At 42.7% G+C, this 15,256-nt stretch overlaps 1 protein-coding gene and 10 non-coding genes across 11 annotated transcripts; all 11 read right to left on the bottom strand.

The window, feature by feature from the left end:
• Positions 1–98: 98 nt before the first annotated feature.
• Positions 99–172, bottom strand: trnat-agu (transfer RNA threonine (anticodon AGU)). The gene has a single exon. It is a non-coding gene; the product is annotated as a tRNA-Thr (tRNA).
• A 186-nt stretch (positions 173–358) lies between these two features.
• Positions 359–432, bottom strand: trnat-ugu (transfer RNA threonine (anticodon UGU)). The gene has a single exon. It is a non-coding gene; the product is annotated as a tRNA-Thr (tRNA).
• A 745-nt stretch (positions 433–1,177) lies between these two features.
• Positions 1,178–1,266, bottom strand: trnar-ucu (transfer RNA arginine (anticodon UCU)). The gene is given in 2 exon segments: positions 1,178–1,213; positions 1,230–1,266. It is a non-coding gene; the product is annotated as a tRNA-Arg (tRNA).
• Positions 1,267–1,960: 694 nt separating this feature from the next.
• trnat-ugu (transfer RNA threonine (anticodon UGU)) lies at positions 1,961–2,034 on the bottom strand. Its single transcript has one exon. It is a non-coding gene; the product is annotated as a tRNA-Thr (tRNA).
• A 745-nt stretch (positions 2,035–2,779) lies between these two features.
• Positions 2,780–2,868, bottom strand: trnar-ucu (transfer RNA arginine (anticodon UCU)). Its single transcript is given in 2 exon segments — positions 2,780–2,815; positions 2,832–2,868. It is a non-coding gene; the product is annotated as a tRNA-Arg (tRNA).
• A 694-nt stretch (positions 2,869–3,562) lies between these two features.
• trnat-ugu (transfer RNA threonine (anticodon UGU)) lies at positions 3,563–3,636 on the bottom strand. The gene has a single exon. It is a non-coding gene; the product is annotated as a tRNA-Thr (tRNA).
• A 1,528-nt stretch (positions 3,637–5,164) lies between these two features.
• trnat-ugu (transfer RNA threonine (anticodon UGU)) lies at positions 5,165–5,238 on the bottom strand. The gene has a single exon. It is a non-coding gene; the product is annotated as a tRNA-Thr (tRNA).
• Positions 5,239–5,984: 746 nt separating this feature from the next.
• Positions 5,985–6,073, bottom strand: trnar-ucu (transfer RNA arginine (anticodon UCU)). The gene is given in 2 exon segments: positions 5,985–6,020; positions 6,037–6,073. It is a non-coding gene; the product is annotated as a tRNA-Arg (tRNA).
• Positions 6,074–6,767: 694 nt separating this feature from the next.
• Positions 6,768–6,841, bottom strand: trnat-ugu (transfer RNA threonine (anticodon UGU)). Its single transcript has one exon. It is a non-coding gene; the product is annotated as a tRNA-Thr (tRNA).
• Positions 6,842–7,587: 746 nt separating this feature from the next.
• trnar-ucu (transfer RNA arginine (anticodon UCU)) lies at positions 7,588–7,676 on the bottom strand. The gene is given in 2 exon segments: positions 7,588–7,623; positions 7,640–7,676. It is a non-coding gene; the product is annotated as a tRNA-Arg (tRNA).
• A 4,539-nt stretch (positions 7,677–12,215) lies between these two features.
• On the bottom strand, positions 12,216–14,990 carry LOC110439463 (uncharacterized). Its single transcript, XM_087249240.2, has 3 exons — positions 14,955–14,990; positions 13,486–13,835; positions 12,216–13,401 (listed from the first exon to the last, which is right to left on the bottom strand). Exons 1-3 carry the CDS (start codon positions 14,988–14,990, stop codon positions 12,441–12,443), a joined length of 1,347 nt encoding a protein of 448 aa, XP_087105366.2. The 3' UTR covers positions 12,216–12,440.
• Between the last annotated feature and the right edge of the window lie 266 nt (positions 14,991–15,256).

Consider the following 15,256-nt stretch of genomic DNA (forward strand, 5'->3'; position numbering starts at 1 on the left):
CTTAAGGATTTGAGTTTTGTTAAGAAACCGACTGCTAAACATCCCGCTGCGTAAACACTCGTTACTCTTAACAAAAGCAAACACGAAACCTGTACATAAGGCACTGCTGGGATTTGAACCCAGGACCTCCTGTTTACTAGACAGGCACTTTGACCAACTAAGCCACAGCGCCAACGCTGAATAGGAGGCAAGACGTTTTTGCACACAGAGACTAAAAAAAGACAGCAAGTCTTAAAATGGCAAGCAAAGAGGTTGTTTAACTGTATTTGTCGCACTATTCATTACGCCTCAAAGCTATACAATTTTATAATTCATTCCGATGAGCTCTATAAAACAAGCACACGCACCACCTGGACTAAGGCGCTGCTGGGATTTGAGCCCAGGATCTCCTGTTTACAAGACAGGCGCTTTGACCAGCTAAGCCACAGCGCCACAGAAATTCACAGTAAGAGACATTTGCCCGATAACAAAAATCGAAGAAAAAAAATAATACACAACAAAAACCAGCATGTCAGGATGCAGAAAATGCTGACAAGCCGGACGCGGTCCTTTAGAGTCTGGATGATCATGTCTCAAGCCTGACCATGTCATCCAAACCCAGAGTCAGCTCGGAAAATGGAAATCAGGACAAACATATGCTATCGGCCATTGAAAGAGTTTCAGATCAGAAAGCCACTCTCCCATAATCTGAGGGAAAGGTGCAGTTTGGATTTGAACCTAGCACCTGCTGTTCCCAAGACAGGTGCTCTGGCCAACTTAGTCTTAACACTAAAAGAAAAAACCTCTGGATACGATACTTCCAAACGCAGTTTCATCTAAGACAGTGGGGGGGAAGCAAAAATTACTGTGCTTTCTACTCAGTTACTTTGCACATGCATAAAGAGGCTCTTGTACGACAAATCCAAAAGGCGTGATCTCAACAATAGGTGGCAGTTACTTTTCCCCAAAACCACAGGTTGCCGACGAGTCATTCCTCAAGCCCACTAGGCCCTACACCGTTTTCTAATCTCCCTTATTTAAAACAGCTCAATTAAGTCATCTGCTTTATTGTAGAGTACCCCTAGTATCTGAGCCTGCACTGCACAATGAAAGAAAGAAGCAAAACGGGATGGACAGACGCCTAAAATGTTAGAAACGCACCACACCTTAAGTCAGTGAAGAAAAAGAGCAAAGCCTGCGACTCTGGTGGGACTCGAACCTACAACCTTTGAATGGCTCAGCTCACAACCTAGAAGTCCAATGCGCTATCCATTGCGCCACAGAGCCTAAGTGCTCTACTTCCTCTAGAACTGTTGGACAGAAAGCACTTTTTAGTACTCTCTGGCCCATGAATGAACAGCCAACTGCAGACAAGGCACTGCTGGAATTCAAAGCCAGGATCTCCTGTTTATTAGACAGGCACTTTGACCAACTAAGCCACAGCGCCAAACGACCTTGATACAGGCTAAATGTTTAATTCCAAAAAAAAAAAAAAAAAACTAACAACGGTAGCGCTGCATGTGGGAATGTCTGGACTTGAAATATTAAAGTCCAATTGGTTAGGCATTACCACACTATGCTATATAAAGGCATCGTCCAAAGCCCTCTTGAACGAGCAGCGTTCTTAAGGATTTGAGTTTTGTTGAGAAACCGACTGCTAAACATCCCGCTGCGTAAACACTCGTTACTCTTAACAAAAGCAAACACAAAACCTGTACATAAGGCACTGCTGGGATTTGAACACAGGATCTCCTGTTTACTAGACAGGCGCTTTGACCAACTAAGCCACAGCGCCAACGCTGAATAGGAGGCAAGACGTTTTTGCACACAGAGACTAAAAAAAGACAGCAAGTCTTAAAATGGCAAGCAAAGAGGTTGTTTAACTCTATTTGTCGCACTATTCATTACGCCTCAAAGCTATACAATTTTATAATTCATTCCGGTGAGCTCTATAAAACAAGCACACGCACCACCTGGACTAAGGCGCTGCTGGGATTTGAGCCCAGTGTCTCCTGTTTACAAGACAGGCGCTTTGACCAGCTAAGCCACAGCGCCACAGAAATTCACAGTAAGAGACATTTGCCCGATAACAAAAATCGAAGAAAAAAAATAATACACAACAAAAACCAGCATGTCAGGATGCAGAAAATGCTGACAAGCCGGACGCGGTCCTTTAGAGTCTGGATGATCATGTCTCAAGCCTGACCATGTCATCCAAACCCAGAGTCAGCTCGGAAAATGGAAATCAGGACAAACATATGCTATCGGCCATTGAAAGAGTTTCAGATCAGAAAGCCACTCTCCCATAATCTGAGGGAAAGGTGCAGTTTGGATTTGAACCTAGCACCTGCTGTTCCCAAGACAGGTGCTCTGGCCAACTTAGTCTTAACACTAAAAGAAAAAACCTCTGGATACGATACTTCCAAACGCAGTTTCATCTAAGACAGTGGGGGGGAAGCAAAAATTACTGTGCTTTCTACTCAGTTACTTTGCACATGCATAAAGAGGCTCTTGTACGACAAATCCAAAAGGCGTGATCTCAACAATAGGTGGCAGTTACTTTTCCCCAAAACCACAGGTTGCCGACGAGTCATTCCTCAAGCCCACTAGGCCCTACACCGTTTTCTAATCTCCCTTATTTAAAACAGCTCAATTAAGTCATCTGCTTTATTGTAGAGTACCCCTAGTATCTGAGCCTGCACTGCACAATGAAAGAAAGAAGCAAAACGGGATGGACAGACGCCTAAAATGTTAGAAACGCACCACACCTTAAGTCAGTGAAGAAAAAGAGCAAAGCCTGCGACTCTGGTGGGACTCGAACCTACAACCTTTGAATGGCTCAGCTCACAACCTAGAAGTCCAATGCGCTATCCATTGCGCCACAGAGCCTAAGTGCTCTACTTCCTCTAGAACTGTTGGACAGAAAGCACTTTTTAGTACTCTCTGGCCCATGAATGAACAGCCAACTGCAGACAAGGCACTGCTGGAATTCAAAGCCAGGATCTCCTGTTTATTAGACAGGCACTTTGACCAACTAAGCCACAGCGCCAAACGACCTTGATACAGGCTAAATGTTTAATTCCAAAAAAAAAAAAAAAAAACTAACAACGGTAGCGCTGCATGTGGGAATGTCTGGACTTGAAATATTAAAGTCCAATTGGTTAGGCATTACCACACTATGCTATATAAAGGCATCGTCCAAAGCCCTCTTGAACGAGCAGCGTTCTTAAGGATTTGAGTTTTGTTAAGAAACCGACTGCTAAACATCCCGCTGCGTAAACACTCGTTACTCTTAACAAAAGCAAACACAAAACCTGTACATAAGGCACTGCTGGGATTTGAACACAGGATCTCCTGTTTACTAGACAGGCGCTTTGACCAACTAAGCCACAGCGCCAACGCTGAATAGGAGGCAAGACGTTTTTGCACACAGAGACTAAAAAAAGACAGCAAGTCTTAAAATGGCAAGCAAAGAGGTTGTTTAACTCTATTTGTCGCACTATTCATTACGCCTCAAAGCTATACAATTTTATAATTCATTCCGGTGAGCTCTATAAAACAAGCACACGCACCACCTGGACTAAGGCGCTGCTGGGATTTGAGCCCAGTGTCTCCTGTTTACAAGACAGGCGCTTTGACCAGCTAAGCCACAGCGCCACAGAAATTCACAGTAAGAGACATTTGCCCGATAACAAAAATCGAAGAAAAAAAATAATACACAACAAAAACCAGCATGTCAGGATGCAGAAAATGCTGACAAGCCGGACGCGGTCCTTTAGAGTCTGGATGATCATGTCTCAAGCCTGACCATGTCATCCAAACCCAGAGTCAGCTCGGAAAATGGAAATCAGGACAAACATATGCTATCGGCCATTGAAAGAGTTTCAGATCAGAAAGCCACTCTCCCATAATCTGAGGGAAAGGTGCAGTTTGGATTTGAACCTAGCACCTGCTGTTCCCAAGACAGGTGCTCTGGCCAACTTAGTCTTAACACTAAAAGAAAAAACCTCTGGATACGATACTTCCAAACGCAGTTTCATCTAAGACAGTGGGGGGGAAGCAAAAATTACTGTGCTTTCTACTCAGTTACTTTGCACATGCATAAAGAGGCTCTTGTACGACAAATCCAAAAGGCGTGATCTCAACAATAGGTGGCAGTTACTTTTCCCCAAAACCACAGGTTGCCGACGAGTCATTCCTCAAGCCCACTAGGCCCTACACCGTTTTCTAATCTCCCTTATTTAAAACAGCTCAATTAAGTCATCTGCTTTATTGTAGAGTACCCCTAGTATCTGAGCCTGCACTGCACAATGAAAGAAAGAAGCAAAACGGGATGGACAGACGCCTAAAATGTTAGAAACGCACCACACCTTAAGTCAGTGAAGAAAAAGAGCAAAGCCTGCAACTCTGGTGGGACTCGAACCTACAACCTTTGAATGGCTCAGCTCACAACCTAGAAGTCCAATGCGCTATCCATTGCGCCACAGAGCCTAAGTGCTCTACTTCCTCTAGAACTGTTGGACAGAAAGCACTTTTTAGTACTCTCTGGCCCATGAATGAACAGCCAACTGCAGACAAGGCACTGCTGGAATTCAAAGCCAGGATCTCCTGTTTATTAGACAGGCACTTTGACCAACTAAGCCACAGCGCCAAACGACCTTGATACAGGCTAAATGTTTAATTCCAAAAAAAAAAAAAAAAAACTAACAACGGTAGCGCTGCATGTGGGAATGTCTGGACTTGAAATATTAAAGTCCAATTGGTTAGGCATTACCACACTATGCTATATAAAGGCATCGTCCAAAGCCCTCTTGAACGAGCAGCGTTCTTAAGGATTTGAGTTTTGTTAAGAAACCGACTGCTAAACATCCCGCTGCGTAAACACTCGTTACTCTTAACAAAAGCAAACACAAAACCTGTACATAAGGCACTGCTGGGATTTGAACACAGGATCTCCTGTTTACTAGACAGGCGCTTTGACCAACTAAGCCACAGCGCCAACGCTGAATAGGAGGCAAGACGTTTTTGCACACAGAGACTAAAAAAAGACAGCAAGTCTTAAAATGGCAAGCAAAGAGGTTGTTTAACTCTATTTGTCGCACTATTCATTACGCCTCAAAGCTATACAATTTTATAATTCATTCCGGTGAGCTCTATAAAACAAGCACACGCACCACCTGGACTAAGGCGCTGCTGGGATTTGAGCCCAGGATCTCCTGTTTACAAGACAGGCGTTTTGACCAGCTAAGCCACAGCGCCACAGAAATTCACAGTAAGAGACATTTGCCCGATAACAAAAATCGAAGAAGAAAAAATAATACACAACAAAAACCAGCATGTCAGGATGCAGAAAATGCTGACAAGCCGGACGCGGTCCTTTAGAGTCTGGATGATCATGTCTCAAGCCTGACCATGTCATCCAAACCCAGAGTCAGCTCGGAAAATGGAAATCAGGACAAACATATGCTATCGGCCATTGAAAGAGTTTCAGATCAGAAAGCCACTCTCCCATAATCTGAGGGAAAGGTGCAGTTTGGATTTGAACCTAGCACCTGCTGTTCCCAAGACAGGTGCTCTGGCCAACTTAGTCTTAACACTAAAAGAAAAAACCTCTGGATACGATACTTCCAAACGCAGTTTCATCTAAGACAGTGGGGGGGAAGCAAAAATTACTGTGCTTTCTACTCAGTTGCTTTGCACATGCAAAAAGAGGCTCTTGTACGACAAATCCAAAAGGCGTGATCTCAACAATAGGTGGCAGTTACTTTTCCCCAAAACCACAGGTTGCCGACGAGTCATTCCTCAAGCCCACTAGGCCCTACACCGTTTTCTAATCTCCCTTATTTAAAACAGCTCAATTAAGTCATCTGCTTTATTGTAGAGTACCCCTAGTATCTGAGCCTGCACTGCGCAATGAAAGAAAGAAGCAAAACGGGATGGACAGATGCCTAAAATGTTAGAAACGCACCACACCTTAAGTCAGTGAAGAAAAAGAGCAAAGCTTGCAACTCTGGTGGGACTCGAACCCACAACCTTTGAATGGCTCAGCTCACAACCTAGAAGTCCAATGCGCTATCCATTGCGCCACAGAGCCTAAGTGCTCTGCTTCCTCTAGAACTGTTTGACAGAAAGCACTTTTTAGTACTCTCTGGCCCATGAATGAACAGCCAACTGCGGACAAGGCACTGCTGGAATTCAAAGCCAGGATCTCCTGTTTATTAGACAGGCACTTTGACCAACTAAGCCACAGCGCCAAACGACCTTGATACAGGCTAAATGTTTAATTCCAAAAAAAAAAAAAAAAAACTAACAACGGTAGCGCTGCATGTGGGAATGTCTGGACTTGAAATATTAAATTCCAATTGGTTAGGCATTACCACACTATGCTATATAAAGGCATCGTCCAAAGCCCTCTTGAACGATCAGCGTTCTTAAGGATTTGAGTTTTGTTAAGAAACCGACTGCTAAACATCCCGCAGTGTAAACACTCGTTACTCTTAACAAAAGCAAACACGAAACCTGTACATAAGGCACTGCTGGGATTTGAACCCAGGATCTCCTGTTTTCTAGACAGGCGCTTTGACCAACTAAGCCTGAGCGCCAACGCTGAATAGGAGGCAAGACGTTTTTGCACACAGAGACTTAAAAAAGACAGCAAGTCTTAAAATGGCAAGCAAAGAGGTTGTTTAACTCTATTTGTCGCACTATTCATTACGCCTCAAAGCTATACAATTTCATATTTCATTCCGGTGAGCTCTATAAAACAAGCACACGCACCAGCTGGACTAAGGCGCTGCTGGGATTTGATCCCAGGGTCTCCTGTTTACAAGACAGGCGCTTTGACCAGATAAGCCACAGCGCCACAGAATTTTACAGTAAGAGACATTTGCCCGATAACAAAAATCGAAGAAGAAAAAATAATACACAACAAAAACCAGCATGTCAGGATGCAGAAAATGCTGACAAGCCGGACGCGGTCCTTTAGAGTCTGGATGATCATGTCTCAAGCCTGGCCATGTCATCCAAAACCAGAGTCAGCTCGGAAAATGGAAATCAGGACAAACATATGCTATCGCCCATTGAAAGAGTTTCAGATCAGAAAGCCACTCTCCCATAATCTGAGGGAAAGGTGCAGTTTGGATTTGAACCTAGCACCTGCTGTTCCCAAGACAGGTGCTCTGGCCAACTTAGTCTTAACACTAAAAGAAAAAACCTCTGGATACGATACTTCCAAACGCAGTTTCATCTAAGACAGTGGGGGGGAAGCAAAAATTACTGTGCTTTCTACTCAGTTGCTTTGCACAAGCATAAAGAGGCTCTTGTACGACAAATCCAAAAGGCGTGATCTCAACAATAGGTGGCAGTTACTTTTCCCCAAAACCACAGGTTGCCGACGAGTCATTCCTCAAGCCCACTAGGCCCTACACCGTTTTCTAATCTCCCTTATTTAAAACAGCTCAATTAAGTCATCTGCTTTATTGTAGAGTACCCCTAGTATCTGAGCCTGCACTGCGCAATGAAAGAAAGAAGCAAAACGGGATGGACAGATGCCTAAAATGTTAGAAACGCACCACACCTTAAGTCAGTGAAGAAAAAGTGCAAAGCTTCCGACTCCGGTGGGACTCGAACCCACAACCTTTGAATGGCTCAGCTCACAACCTAGAAGTCCAATGCGCTATCCATTGCACCACAGAGCCTAAGTACTCTGCTTCCTCTAGAACTGTTGGACAGAAAGCACTTTTTAGTACTCTCTGGCCCATGAATGAACAGCCAACTGCGGACAAGGCACTGCTGGAATTCAAAGCCAGGATCTCCTGTTTATTAGACAGGCACTTTGACCAACTAAGCCACAGCGCCAAATGACCTTGATACTGGCTAAATGTTTAATTCCAAAAAAAAAAAAAAAACTAACAACGGTAGCGCTGCATGTGGGAATGTCTGGACTTGAAATATTAAAGTCCAATTGGTTAGGCATTACCACACTATGCTATATAAAGGCATCGTCCAAAGCCCTCTTGAACGAGCAGCGTTCTTAAGGATTTGAGTTTTGTTAAGAAACCGACTGCTAAACATCCCGCTGCGTAAACACTCGTTACTCTTAACAAAAGCAAACATGAAACCTGTGCATAAGGCATCTCCTGTTTACTAGACAGGCACTTTGACCAACTAAGCCACAGCGCCAACGCTGAATAGGAGGCAAGACGTTTTTGCACACAGAGACTAAAAAAAGACAGCAAGTCTTAAAATGGCAAGCAAAGAGGTTGTTTAACTCTATTTGTCGCACTATTCATTACGCCTCAAAGCTATACAATTTTATAATTCATTCCGGTGAGCTCTATTTAACATTATTAATCTATCATTATTAATCATCTATGTAACATTAATTACAACAACACAATTATTATATGATTGTTATAGATGTTATATGACGTTGTTTGTTAAGATTAATGTTAGCCGACCAAGCACACTGTACAGTTTTACTACAAACATTTTAATGCAGTTATTATACATTACTTCACTTTATATTGTCATTTACTACCATAGTTACAATAATGCCCGTGCATTATTCTCACACATTAATCAATCACTTCTCTAATAATAAATATAAGGATCAATTCATCAGTCATTAATTATAAACAAATAGTATAATAACGCTCACATATCACTACATCACTAATCATAAACTTATCTAATAATGCTCACGCATAATACATCACTAATCATAAAGCATAAAACAATATGGATCACGCATGATTGCATCACTAATAATAAACCAATAATATAAGGGTCACAATTTAATCCATCACTAATAATAATAACATTATTATTAGTGATGGATTGATGTGTGACCCTTATATTGTTGGTTTATTATTAGTGATGCAATCATGCATGATCCATATTAATTAATTAATAACTGCATTAAAATGTTTGTAGTAAAACTGTACAGTTTGCTTGGTCGGCTAACATTAATCTTACCAAATAACGTTATAAAACATCTATAACAATCATATAATAATTATTTTGTAGTAATTAACGTTACTGTAATGGTTATTCATTTAAACCACCTTGTTAAAAAAATACTTACTTTGCAATTGGTTTCCGAATTAATCCGCAACGAAATCTTTTATTACAGTACAAATCATGGATGGTATAAGGGCTCTGATTGGCCATAGCGTTCATTGTAACTCAGAACACGATTGGCTGCCTTAACCAAGAATAGGGTGAATCTTGATTCCAGCTCACAAAGTGATTGGCCGGTGTGACCAAGAATAACCACGACTTACAAGTGGCAGTATGAGCTAACCGGCCACTTACTGCCAAGCTTAATAAAAGTCTTCCAGTTGGTGCTGCCCAGGCTAAAGAAAAAAAATATTAAAAAAAAAAATTATAAAACGGCCTTGCCAGAAAGTAGCAGAATGTCAATACAAGGCGGTGGCAATGTGCATTGATTTCTGAGTAACTCGTCATTCGGCATGCAGGGATCCTCACACGTTTACTGGAGCAGGACCAGGTAGGGCCTTCAGTCACCTGCCCCTTGTGCACAAAATAGAACAACACCACTGTTTTACAACCCCGGGATCGAACCAGGGAACTTTAGATCTTCAGTCTATTGCTCTCCCAACTGAGCTATTTCAACTGCCTTTTCACAAGTATCCTGCAGCATTCATGTCTGTGAGACTAAGCAGAATCCTGAAATGCCTCTGAGGCCTTAAAGGGTAAAATGTTAGCCAGTACGGGGATCGAACCCGCAACCTTGGTGTTATTAGCACTACGCTCTAACCAGCTGAGCTAACAGGCCACTTTCTGCCATGTTTGCTAAAAAGCTCAGAGTAACTGTCATTTTCTTCAAGAGATAAGAATGCTATTCCAGCTTTTTTTGTGCGGTGCTGGTAAAAAAACAAGGTCCCACCAAGATTTGAACTCGAATCGCTGGATTCAGAGTCCAGAGTGCTAACCATTACACCATGGAACCTCAAGTCTTCTGCTTGGTGCTGCTCGGGCTAAAGAGAAAATAATGTAAAAAAGAAAACGGCCTTGCCAGAAAGTAGCAGAATGTCAATACAAGGCAGTGCCAATGTGCATTGATTTCTGAGTAACTCGTCATTCGGCATGCAGGGCTCATCACACGTTTACTGGAGCAGGACCAGGTAGGGCCTTCAAAAGAAAAGCGCACTATTCCAGGCATTTTGACGACTAAACGGCAGGCAGGGCAAAGAGGCCACCACAGAGCAAATGTGATCTTTTTTTTCTATTTTGACCACGTCGAAAATCGCCAACTATTGATTGCTGTGAGGGGAATTAGCTCAAATGGTTAAGCGCTTGCTTTGCATGCGAGAGGAAGCGGGAACAATGACTGCATTCTCCACCTCTGTTTTCATGCCTTTTTAAAGCGAAAAGGTTTAAAGTGAAACTCTCCTGATTTAATCATCACCAGAAGTGACGTGACCATCTGGAAGTAAGATAACTTTTTGGTGAAGTGGAAGCAGTTGGACTTAAGGGTGCAGCAGCTAGGCTTTTTGGGTGCCTTTCGGTCACCTAACTCTTGTGCCCAAAACTGAAAAACAACACTACTTTACCGAACCCTGGTTCTAACCAGGGACCTTTAGATATTCAGTCTAACACTCTCCCAACTAAGCTATTTCAGCTGCCGTTTCATAGTTTTTTTGCAGCGTAGACGTGTGTAAGACAGAGCAGAGCCCTTAAATGCATCTGAGGCCTAAGAGGGTAAGAGCTTGGCCAGTACAGGGATCGAATCCACAACCTTGCCGTTATTACCACCGTAGTCTAACGAGCTAAGCTAACCGGCCACTTCCTGCCTAAAGCACTAGAAAGCCCAGAGTAAATGTCATTCCCTGGCCTTCAAGAGATTAACATTCTATTCCAGCTTTTTTTTGTGCGGTGCTGGCAAAATAACAGGTCCCACTGAAATTTTAACTCAGATCGCTGGATTTAGAGTGGTCACCATTACACCATGGAACCTCAAGCTTGTTGTGTGGTGCTGTCAAAGCTGTAGGGAATGAATAAAAAAAAAAACGGCCTTGCAGGAATGTAGCAGAATGTCAATCCAAGGTGGTGCCAATGTGCATTGATTTCTGAGTAACTGAGTCATTCTGAGTCATTCGGCATGCAGGGCTCCTCACACGTTTACTGGTGCAGGAATAGGTAGGGCTTTAAAAGAAAAGCGCACTATTCCAGGCAATTTGACGACTAAACGGCGGGCAGGGCAAAGAGGCCACCACAGAGCAGATGTGATCTTTTTTTTTTTGACCACGCCAAAAACTACCAATTTGAATTTTTCTGAGGGGAATTAGCTCAAATGGTAGAGCGCTTGCTTAGCATAGGAAGGGGTCCAATCTTCTCGCTCACTCGCAAGCGAACAAGCCGCAAAAACACGGAAAAATGCGACAAATTTCGCTTGCAGTAGTGTTCGCGGCTTTGTGACTGTGCATAATGTGGTATTTTAGTTGCATATTGCATGTCACTCTAAATGTCATTTTTTGCGTGCTGGATTCGAACACACGATCTGTGTAACACAATATCCAATCAGTGTCGGTTTTAGCGGAGCCAATCAGCTGCGCTCTTATTGAAATTTTACTGATGTAACACAGGCAATTATATTGATATTACTATTATTATGTGGATATTGTTCTTAAAAAGCATATTACGTTAATTAAAAATGAATGCAAATGTTTCAATTAAACATATGTATGCATGTTTATGTATATATAAGTATATTATATATATTTATTTATTAATATATAAATATATACTATACTATATATATATATATATATATATATATATATATATATATATATATATATATATTAATATATGTTATATTTCTTTATGTAATAACTTTAAATGAATGCACACAAAAACAAGTAATATGCAAAATGGTTTATTAAAATGAATACAAATATTAAAATCGCAAAACAATTTAAAAAATATAAAAAACAAAATAAAAACATATCTTAATATATAAAATGTATAATATACAATAAATAAAAACAATACAATATATATTTATTTATTGTGCACATATATTAAAACAATATTATATATATATATATATATATATTTACTTATTATACACATTATATAAAAACAATACTCTATATATATATATTTAGTTTTATATACACAATATATTAAACAATAATATAAATACATAATAAAATGCAAGAGTGGGGGCACGTAATATATAAAATATAGTATTTAAGCAATGTATAAAATTTTATTTTTTTAAAGAAATATAAATATATTTTTACATAAAATGCACACAAATATTAAATAAGAACACACAAGACAAAATAAGAGTGGGCCTATAAGTGCCACTTTAAAATGCTAAATATTAACACACAAAAATTAAATAAAATGAGAGAGAGAGAGTACCCATGTAACATTTACAAAAATATATACAGCAATTTGTCCTTTATTCTGGAGCTGGAGTTTGTCCTTTATTTTGCTGGCGCTGTTCTGCCAACCAGTCCTCTAAGGACAAATCGGCTATGGCCAAACTCCTTAGTCTTTGGTTGCCCACATTTGCTGCAAACACTTTTCTTCTCCTGTTCCCGTCTGCGCCTGTTCCTCTGGGTGTAACGGGACACAGGAACAGCAGGCGCAGGTGGAGCAGGTGCAGGTGGAGGAACAGCAGGTGCAGGTGGAGCAGGTGCAGGTGGAGGAACAGCAGGTGCAGGTGGAGCAGGTGCAGGTGGAGGAACAGCAGGTGCAGGTGAAGCTGGGACTGCACTGGATGTTGGTGCAGCAAATGATGGAATCACCATTGACACACTCATGTCTGGGTTAAAAACAAGTGTGCCAAACAATGATCCAGGTCCTGAAATAGGCTGCACAACATCTGGTGCTGTGGGGGGTGGTGCAATGGGGCACACCGTGCTGGGGGTCGGTGGAAAGGAGCACACCGTGGTGGGGGCAGATACAATGAGGCGCACTGTGGTGGGGACCGGCGCAATAGGGCGCACTGTGGTGGAGGCTGGTATGATGGGGCACACTGTGGTGGAGGCTGGCGAGATGGGGCGCACTGTGGTGAAGGTCGGTGTGACGGGGCACACCATGGTAGGGGCTGGTGCAATGTGGCAGACTGTGGTGGGGGTTGGCGTGATTGGGCATACCGTCGTGGGGGCCGGTGGAAAGGAGCACACCGTGGTGACATCCGGCAGGAAGGAGCAAACTGTGGTGGTTGCAGAAGCAGACTTTTGACCAGGTCGAAGAAGAGGTGCCTGTCCTTCTTTATTTGGAGGAAAGACAAACTTGTGTTTGGGGCCTGATGTTGTCGGTGCCTCGTCCAATTTTCCCCTCGGCAAAGGAAGCTGCGTATCTGCCACAGCAATTGGATCAAGTGGAGTCAGTCCCTGAGTGAGTACACTCATTTCCTGATCCTTTTGCCTCCGTTGAAACCTGATAATAAATGATATGTATTATTCATTTATATTAATTTAGAAGTATTCAGGTAATCTAAAGAAAATAATGTGCTTTGCTTACCACTGAATGAGCGTCTTCTGATTTAGCTCAAAAAGCTGGATCACTGTTTCATCCATCAGCCTGCGACTGCCAAGCACCAGATCCCGGATGTGGTGGTAATCGGTCAGTATTTTAGACCACCTGTGCGTGCGAACACCAGCCTTCTTGGAAGTGGACTTGTGTACGGCACACAGCTTTGTACAAATGGCCTCAACCAAGCGGCTGGTGCTAGGCCACTGTGCTGGACCCTCAGGATGTCCAATCAGACAGCGCTTGACGCTCTCCACACCTGGAGTGACTCCGGAGCGCTTTGGTGCCTTAAAGCGCCCATGTGTCAGCTGAGGCTCATGTCGAGGCTGGTAGTTGATGCGCTGTTTATCAACATCCAGGAGAGCTGTCCACAGCTGGATGGCCTCTGTCACCTGCAGGTCAGTGAGGTAAGGAGCCTAACGAAGACCTACCAAATAAGCAGCCAGATCCTGCACCTTGTCCCACCCAGCAATGCCATCAGGTCCAATGACTACTCCCTGGTAAATACAGAATAAATTTAGTATATGTGGAATAAAAAAGACTAAATAAAATTAAGTTCTTAATATATCTTACCTGAGCCTCAACAGAGAGACTGTCTCCAGACTTGGATGGCTGTGACGGCACTGAGGGGGCTGGGCTAGGAAGCTGTCCTTCTCCACCAGCTGATGTGGACGGCTCAGCCAGTAATGCTGGGGACTGAGGCAGAGGCGAAGATGAGGGGCTGTTTCTGAGATCACGGCAGGGGTCATCCTCATACAGCACTGGAACTGTGATGTCCTCCATGATCTCCTCCTCAAACCCGTCATCTTGTAGATCCTCGTCATGTACTTCCTCCACCAGCCTGTCTTCCTCCTCTGGGTTCTGGAGCACCGGAGTCAGGGTTTTGCCGGTCTGGCTGTAAAGGTGCTCCATTCCCAGCAATTCACCTTAAAAAAATAAAACAATTAAAAAAACATATATTAAATAAAACTAATGATAAAATAAACATTTAGATTACCATTTTGTGTAGTACATTAAAAGCTTAATAAATAACTTCCATAACAACTAATTAATGGATTTCTTGCCTGTATATGCTCCAGGAGGGTGATAACGGTTATCCCAGGGCTTGCGTCCTGAGACATATCTTTTGGTGGACAATGAGCATTGTGTTTTTCCTCTCTCTCTCTCTCCCTGCAGGTAACTGTGTCCACCTTGTAGCAATCATTGGATCTTTCTAGAGAGGAGAGAGAGTATTTAACCTGAGCTGCACTTCAAACCAGTGTTGGTGGTGTCAAGTGCAGTGGCAGAGCTTTTCTCCAAATTCAGACCTGACTCATGAGGTGAACGGATCAATTCTTTTTCCGGCTCTAAATGCGTATGATTGTCCCATGATGAATGAGTGACTCAGACCCGATAGAGGACTCAAGAGATGAACGGATCAATTCCGACCACAACCCAAAGCTTGCCTACTTGTAAATTACTGACGTGGAGACTGCATAGCTCAGTCGGTAGAGCATCAGACTTTTAATCTGAGGGTCCAGGGTTCAAGTCCCTGTTCGGGCATGTGACGCTCATTTTGTGGAGCCACAGCTTTTGCCGTTGAGCTATCGCTTGATGAAAGTTTCATCTGGATGCACAATATGTGTACTAGGCATAAAGTAATGGCGGTACAGTCAGTCTTGTAGTCGTGGCTGAGTGGTTAAGGTGATGGATTAGAAATCCATTGGGGTATCCCTGCGCAGGTTTGAATCCTGCCGACTACGTCTTCCCTGTTTTTAAAATT

This window comes from Danio rerio, chromosome 4 (genome assembly GCF_052040795.2).
Source record: "Danio rerio strain M-AB ecotype USA chromosome 4, GRCz13ab, whole genome shotgun sequence".
Taxonomy (NCBI): Eukaryota; Metazoa; Chordata; class Actinopteri; order Cypriniformes; family Danionidae; genus Danio; species Danio rerio.